The sequence below is a fragment of the Malaclemys terrapin genome, chromosome 9, assembly GCF_027887155.1.
Source record: "Malaclemys terrapin pileata isolate rMalTer1 chromosome 9, rMalTer1.hap1, whole genome shotgun sequence".
In the NCBI taxonomy this organism is placed as follows: domain Eukaryota; kingdom Metazoa; phylum Chordata; order Testudines; family Emydidae; genus Malaclemys; species Malaclemys terrapin.
In genome coordinates, this window is record NC_071513.1 from 11043975 (window position 1) to 11052229 (window position 8255).

An 8255-nucleotide genomic window follows, 5' to 3' on the forward strand; every position below is an offset into this window, starting at 1 on the left:
CTCTAAGTGTATTGTATGTAGTGGTTTCTGAGTCATACCTCTCCAGCCTTAAAATAACAGATCTGTTTTCTCACCCAACCAACCTGCGGTAGGCCACTAGTACCCAGTTTAACCATTTGGCAGATGCTCTGTAGGAAAACTCTCTTTCAGGTGAGCCCAAAAGGAGGTACTTTTCCTGTCTGAGTCACAGAGCTGTGTTAAGATTGCTCAGCTAGAAGTTGCTGTCTGTTTCATAAAATACAACATGCCCCAATAATAAAAGCTAAATCCCAGAATATTTTATACAGAACAAACTGTGGAAGCAGGTCTAGTTCTAGTTTTTGGATTCTTTGTTTTCTGTTTGTTTTATTTTTCTAAGTAATATGAATAATTTAGATGAAACTCAGTTTTTTCTTGTTTAGTTCCTTTCTCTATTATTTATAATGAATGCCATCAGTGTTTGTTCTGGACCCCCAGTTCTGTTATTGTTTACAGTGGGCAGTAACTAATTCTTCTGCACATAGATTCATTGAAATCAGAATCAGGCCTTTACTGGTTTGGGGCAGAAATGACCAATAAATGGCTATTATAGGCCAGTTGTCTCCATCCTGTCCCCTGAAATACTTTTTCTGTTCTCTTCTCTCCACTATCCTATTCTTTTATTTGTCAGCTCCTACCTCTGGTCCCTATTTCCTCTTCTCTTCATTTCTCTCATCTTCCCTTTTGAATCTTTCTCCTCCTTTGAATTCTTTATTTCTTACTAAATTTAGTAATTTGCTATTCTCTCCTGTCCAATCTCATTTTCAAATGTATGCTCCGTGTATAAAATGTACAATGTGTCAAAATAAAGAATGAGCTCCTCCCAGCTGTTAAACCCACCAGTTGCTGTATTTCACTCATCGCAGTGGCGGGTAAAGATCTCACTGCCACTAAAAGCCCCTTTTCCTTGGGCATGGAGTTTTGCCTCGGCAATCTTGTCTTTCCAGACCTCCCTTTTGATCCGCTCCATATCGCTTCCCCTAGAACGTAGCAATCGGACTTTGTGCAGGGAGGGGAGCAGACTCATTAAAGGGTCTGTGAAGTGGATGCCTCGAAAGCGCGGTTGACAGAACATGGGATTCGGAGTCATTGATCTTTAGCACACAACGTGAGTAATATTTATTTGAAGCCACGCTGGGTTTCCCCTTAGTTAACCGAGGATCGGATTAACCCCCTGGCCCGCCAGCTCCGGCTTTTTCGCTGCCCGGCCCTTGCGGCTTGGCACATGCACCGAAAGCAGGACTGGCCGGAGGGTGGGAATACGCTTTAAACTTGTGGGCAGATGCTGGGTAAGCGGAGCGGGACTAGGCGCACCGGAGAGCGGAGCAGAGCCCATGGTCCCGCAGATGTGGCCGAGGCAGAAGCGTGGGCCCGGGTGCTGGGGCAGTGGGTGCCGGCAGACGGGCGGGAGGTCGGGCCGGCCCGACCAGCAGCCGCAACCCACCCTCGCTCACGCTGCAAACTTTTCCCCAGCTCCCGGCTCCTCTTCCCCAGGCGGGTGTTCTTTTGAATGAATGACCTGGACCGGCGCCGGCCAATCAGTGCCCGGCCGTGCTTCATATTCATGAGCGTCCCTTCCAATGGCGGGGCGAGGAGGTTCTTTTAAACGGCGGAGCCCGGCAGCCAATCAGGCCGCTCTCGGAGGCAGCCAACGCGAGGCTGAGCCGAGCAGTGCTGAGCCCAGCGTCGTGCCCTGCGCTCCAGCTCCTGCCCAGACTAGCGAACAATACAGGTACGTTCGGCTCCGCCGCGGCTCCGCCGGGCAACTTTTCGGGGGGCGGCTGCCCTCGCCCCTCCCCCCCGCGCCCGATCCCCCTTTTCTCTTCCTCCTCCGCTCCCTTTTCTCTCCCCCTTCCCTCTCCGCGGGCTTTCCCCCCTCCCCTGCTTTAGTAAAAAACTTTTCCCCCTTCCCCCGTCTCTCCGCTCCCACGGCAAGAAATGCGCCTGGGTCCAGCGGCTGGGTGCGGGTCCAGCTGTGCCGGGGAGGTCCCGGGGAGAGGGGCGCAGCACCCTCCCCCAATCCCTGCTTCTCCCCCGGATCCCCGCTCCCGCAGGGGTGCCCCGACTCCGCGGAGGATCCCGCTAGGCGCGCCAAGTGTGGAGCGTTTCCCCGGGTCGCGCTGCCCGGAGCGACGGGGCTGGTGCAGGGACTGCACCGGGGCTCGCTCGGGGCTCCCCCGCCCGGGCAGGGAGCTTTTTCCCCTTTAAAGTGACTGGGGCCATAAATGCGCGGCGTGGCGCGGCGCGTCTCTGCCGCTGGCCCGGCTGGGATCCGCGGGGCTGCCGGCGGTGGAAGTTGCCGGCCGTGCGCAGTGCTGTGCCCGCTGTCTGCTCTGCATTAATATGGCTGTCGCTTTAGCATCTGACAGGGATAAACCCTGCGCGCTGCGCCCGTGTGCCCCGCCGAAGCCGTTTTTTACTCGCGATCCCGCTAGCCCCGCTCCCCCGATTCATTCGCTTCCCGTCCAGCTTCTCTTCCCCTGCCCGGGGAGGTGGGTTTCGTGCCCCGGTGCCCTGGCCGAAGCCCCAAGCCGCCTCTTCCTTGCGCCGCTTTCCCTCTGCTGTGGGCATTAATATGGCTGGCGCTTGAGAGCTCCGGCTAAGGAAGAAAGACGTGTAAGCAGCACAGCGATCGGGAGGGGGGAAATCTCCGCCCAGGGGCCCCGCAGAGCGCCCAGACCTTTCGCTTTCGCCCCGGTTACTTTTTCCCTACCGCCCCTTGGGCTTGGTGGGGTGGCTGGGGGTCGTTGGGGGGCTCTTTGCACTTTTCCCCCTCGGCGCGGCTGAGCGCAGCCTGGGCTGTAATGGCTGCACGGGAGTCTTTGTTATACGGAGTATTGCGCTAGGCAGGGACATGGGAGGAGGGGGGGGGTGGCGCTTTAACTCCCCTCTCCTGCCCTTGCCCCGGCCCCCACGGCCCCCAGCCCCCCCAGGCAGGACAGAGCGGAGGTTTTCCTAGGGCGCGGGGGGGGTTTGGGGGGGCTGGGGGCCCGGGAGCCCCCGCGGAGAGGCGTTAGTTGGGCAGAGGGGGGTGTGCGGCTTTGTTAGGCATAGCAGCCTCACTGCCTTAGAGAAGCCATTTTAGCGAATGGAGCCGGCTATGGGCGAGGAGAACAGCAACCACTTCTCTATATCCCTGCCTAGCACCAAGGCTATAGATACTCCTATGGCACGGGCGAGAGCCCCACACTCTGCCCCAGCCCTGCCAGGCTGTGCCCCCCGCCCGGGGCCACCCCCCAGGCCAGCACAGGGGCTCATTTCAGGGGCACTTTCTTTCATGAAGAAGCATTTCACAAAATGGAAGATGAATTATTGGTGTCTTGGTGACCTGTCGTTTTTTTTTTTTTTTTTTTTTTCTTCCCTCTCTCTCCCCTCCTTCCACTGGAGTCTCAGGCAAAGGAGCGCGCTGCTGAGCTGGGCACATCCAGGCTGCACTGGCCCCATTCGCAGCAGCCGCAAATGCCCCTTGCCCAGGGCAATATGCAAAAAGGGGGGGGTTCTCTATTTTTGCTGTGACCTTGGCAAAGGGGGGGGTGGAAGATGGCGGGAAGCAAAGAAGGGGGATTAAAAACCTAAACCAACCCTGCCTTTTAATCTGAAACTTTGCAAACAGATTTGCTGCCTCTTAATATGTGACCGAAACGGGATTTTTTTTTTTTTTTCTCCCCACAATATTTTTGTAAAGGTGTTTGTTTAGAGGGGATGAAAATGCCTGTCTGGAGCAATTTACAGAATGGGGGGGCAGGGGTGGGAATGATTCTGGAAATCCACTTTTATTGCCCATGTGGGATTAGGATGCACAATTAAATATTAATGTGGGTCCAATAAAAATTAAAATTTCAAACTCTTAAAAGGCTGCACATGGAAAATATTACTGCAGGAGGCTGGAAAAATTAAAAAAAAAAATTTTTTTTTAAACACCACCCAAAAGTTAGCATTGGTAACTTGCTAAACACATCCTTGCGCTGACCACGACACCTCTAAACCATGTCACTTGGTGGAGCAGAAGCAAATCCTTCTAGTTTTGCAGAGGTTGGCAGGTGATGTGTTTAAAACTGGCCCTTATTTGCACACCTTTGTAACCAAAATTATTGGATTTATACCAGGGGAAAAAATCAGTGGAACCTTTCCCGTTGGGTGACAGCTACTTACATGTGTACTCTAGCTCTCCTGAAGGAATAACTCTCAGACTGGCATTATGCAGTCTGTTCAAGCTCTAATGTGGCAGCCAACTTCAAATAAATATTTTATGTGTATTTATAAATAAAATTATAAAAAATTAAGACAAATTATTAAAAAACATTTAAATCTCTCTATAATGACATACTACTTACATCTGTGACCCAGCTCTTGAGACAGCACCACTTGGTTCTGTCCGTATTCAACCTGAGCGTTTACTTAATAGAACAGTTTATATCTGTGATTTTTATCTTTCTCCTCCTTAGAGACAAGATGGCTAAAGGTGACCCGAAGAAGCCTAAGGGCAAGATGTCTGCTTATGCTTTCTTTGTGCAGACATGCCGTGAAGAACATAAGAAGAAGAACCCAGAGGTTCCGGTCAACTTTGCAGAGTTTTCCAAGAAGTGCTCAGAAAGGTGGAAGGTACTTTAATTCATTACTTTCTTGAAGTGACAGCTGTCTTTCTAGAATGGTAACTTCTTGTGACACTTGTTTAAATCAGGTATTGACTTTCTTTTCAACCCATATCCCATTCTTAATTTTGTCTCTGATTTCTAGGGATCGGGAAAGTTCAGACTGCATTGGAAACTTAGGTTCTCTCTCCACCATACACACTTCCTTTCTTTTCCTGCACACCTCTACCAAGAGGCCACCTCCTGCTATTTTAATAGCCTAACTGTAGAAGGAGGAGGCTTTAGGCCAATTCAGTTATTGGCCCTTGATGAGACTGCCATTTGTGACAGTGAGCTTTGATGTGAATCCTTGTCCTCCAAGGTGGCCTCAGTCCAGTGAAGACAAAGTATGTACCTCCAACTGAAAAGGGAAACTCGGTAACTTGAGTGCTCATCTACTGTGTGTCTTCTTTCAGACCATGTCAGGCAAAGAGAAGTCCAAATTTGATGAAATGGCAAAAGCCGACAAGGTACGATATGATAGGGAAATGAAGGATTATGGACCAGCTAAGGGTGGCAAGAAGAAGAAGGATCCTAATGCCCCAAAACGGCCACCGTAAGTAACTTTCTCACAATGCTGTTACATATGAATAGCTCAACTCAAAATTAGCTGTTGTAGCTTTCTCTAGGTGAAAATTGAACACCTGATCATTACTAGAATTGTAATAACGTGAAATAGGTTTATTAGTACCCGTTTATAAACTTTCTGACAGCTGAAATCCTCAACTTGCGGAGCATTAAATAACGTGACTAAAATAGCTGGACAGTTGCAAAACTCATATCTTCTGTCAACTAAATCTAAAGTAATAAGAGGAAGGAAGTGACAAATTGGCATCTAAAACACTCTGCCTCAAATAATGCAAATTTAAAATCTTGCACATTTTTTCCAACACTCCTTTTTTTTCATTATTATATAATGCTTTGCAAGCCTGGTCCATAAGCAAACCCAGATATCCCTTCTTTTTGTTTTTTGTTTTAAACACATCTTCCCCTTACTCAGACACTAGCTGTTTGGATAGTCTCCAGTCTTGTGAATCATTTGGGTGAATTGATGGTTGAAAGAGCTGGAAGTCTTGCTCAGTTCTAATCTTCAGTATCAGATTCTGAGATGCTCATTTTAATATGAAACTTTTCTCCAAGGTCTGGCTTCTTCCTGTTCTGTTCAGAATTCCGTCCCAAGATCAAATCCACAAATCCTGGCATATCTATTGGGGATGTAGCAAAGAAACTTGGTGAAATGTGGAACAACCTCAGTGATGGTGAAAAGCAGCCTTACAATAATAAGGCAGCTAAACTGAAGGAGAAATATGAAAAGGTAAGGCTAGATTGTAGCTTGAGCATCTTAATAACATTAGAGCTGATGTGGGCATAAACACTTAATTTTAATGAAGAGATCCATATTGCACAGGAGGCATGTTTATAAGGCTTCTGTAACATCTAGAGACTGGTTAGTAGCAAGACCTAGTATGCTGGATACATATATAGTACACTTAAAATTCCATATAATGACTGAACTTACCCTTTGGGAAACTTCAGGAGAGTCTCTTGCTCCCTGGGATACATGGTAGATAGCAGCAGTCCCTGTCACCTCCCCTTATGAAGTGAAGTTTTGGCTTTGCTGACGAAATCACTTTTTTTTATTATATATATATATATATATGCACTATAAAATTACATAAACCTTTCTAACTTCTGACCGTGAATGTTGCTTAGTTTTCTCCCCCGCCCCCCCCCAATTATGAACCCAGGATGCAAACCTAATGCGTAGACTACTCAGGGTCACTTTGGTAGCCACAAGCCCATAAACTGTAGCTCCAGCAGCCTTTCCCTTGGGGAGAAGGCTGCTGAAAGCTAGTATCTCTCTACACTTGCTTGTACGTTTATTGCTTCGAGCAAATTAAGACATCCTCTTGACTTTGCAGGATGTTGCAGACTACAAGTCTAAAGGAAAGTTTGATGGTGCAAAGGGTGCAGCAGCCAAAGCTGCTCGGAAAAAGGTAGAGGAAGAAGATGAAGAGGATGAGGATGATGAAGAGGAGGATGAAGAAGATGAGGATGATGAATAAAACTGTACAATATTTGTCTGTGAATACCATAGAGTAGGGGAAACACCATAAATGAAGCACCTCTTATTTGAGATGGTGCTGTTGCCCTCATTAGGCTTAATTACAAAATTCGGATTCTGATCACATTGTAGTTTCTAAAAGTGCTCTAGAAATTGTAACTGGTTTACATGAAGTGGCCATGGGTGTCGTGAGCACCCTGAAACTGTATCAAAGTTGTACATATTTCCAAACATTTTTAAAATGAAAAGGCGCTCTAGTGTTCTCCTCACTCTGTGCACTTTGCTGTTGGTGTAACAAAGCATTTAAAAATGTTTCAAGCATTTTTTTAATTTGTAAGGTGGTGTTACTATATGGTTATTGGCTAGAAAATCCTGGGTTATAAACTGTACATATCTATAGTTTGTAAAAACTAGACAAATTCTTGTGGTACATGCTTAGAGTTGTGATGCCTTGAGGGAGGGGTGATGACTTTGGAAGGCTGTACCTTCCATAGGGTGCCATGGCCCAAAGCATGCACTGTGAGGGTAGATCTATTTACACTACAGTGGGCGTCCATTTAGCTTAAAGTTGTCTTTCTGTATATAGTGAAATTAGCATTCTGCTGCCATTCTTAGTTGTGGAAGGGGGTTCAGCTGGCATGAGAAGTGTATGGGTTTTTTTTTAGTTAAGTGCGGTCGTTTTTTAAACTGAAACTGTAGACCTCTCTTCATCGTCAACGGAGTGAAGAGCAAGTGCAGCAATTGAAGTTCAAAAACACTCTGTACTTAAACAAATTTGCAACGTTATGTTGGTTTTTTTTTGTATGTTTAGAATGCTGAAATGTTTTTTGAAGCAAAATAAACAGTATTACGTTTTTAAAACTGTTCTTGACAACATTCTAAATTTCTGGTTGAAAAGTACCTTAACAGCAAAAAGTTCATTTTGAAGTTGGTGGCATCCCTCAGGGTGGGTAACTTAGGAAACATTCTGTCTCAAGGATAAAAATGGTGGCTAGCTAAAACTGGCTGAATTGAAAGAGATGGCTACTCAAGCTAATATGCAATCTTACCTGTTTATGGCTGAGTGGCGTAAGACGCTATGCAAGTTTGAATTTTATTACTTGAACATGGGAGCCTAAATGAACATTCATGACTAATTGTGTGTGTATATAGCATCATTCAGAGATGCAGAAAGGTAGGTGGCTAGGAATGAGGCTGATTCAACTGAACAATTATAAAAGCATACGTTAAATTGGATTTTTTTTTTTTTTCCAGTTGTGTTGGGTACATTTATAGCCCAAATGCATTGCTGTACATATTAAAATGTGCCTTTTTTGTCCTGTGTTAAACTGTTTCAGACTTGTGGTTTTTTCTAGCATTCTACTTGTTGGCAGGAGAAATACTAGACCATCGCCTAATTTCTCTGCTGAACTAGAAGTGGTGGCACAGGCACCCAATACACTTGCCTTTCTTTAACTACATATGTGAATGGGATCCGGGGAGGTGGGTTGAGGTTCTGTAATTACCCCTCTGTGAATATCTAGACCTATTGTGTCCACTGA

The 8255-nt window shown here is 46.7% G+C and overlaps 1 protein-coding gene across 1 annotated transcript; it reads left to right on the forward strand.

Moving 5' to 3' along the window:
• The first annotated feature begins 1598 nt into the window (after positions 1–1598).
• HMGB3 (high mobility group box 3) lies at positions 1599–8042 on the forward strand. Its single transcript, XM_054039499.1, has 5 exons — positions 1599–1750; positions 4464–4620; positions 5066–5205; positions 5790–5964; positions 6572–8042. The coding sequence occupies exons 1-5, from the start codon at positions 1599–1601 to the stop codon at positions 6713–6715; spliced, it is 768 nt and encodes a 255-aa protein (XP_053895474.1). The 3' UTR covers positions 6716–8042.
• Positions 8043–8255: the final 213 nt, after the last annotated feature.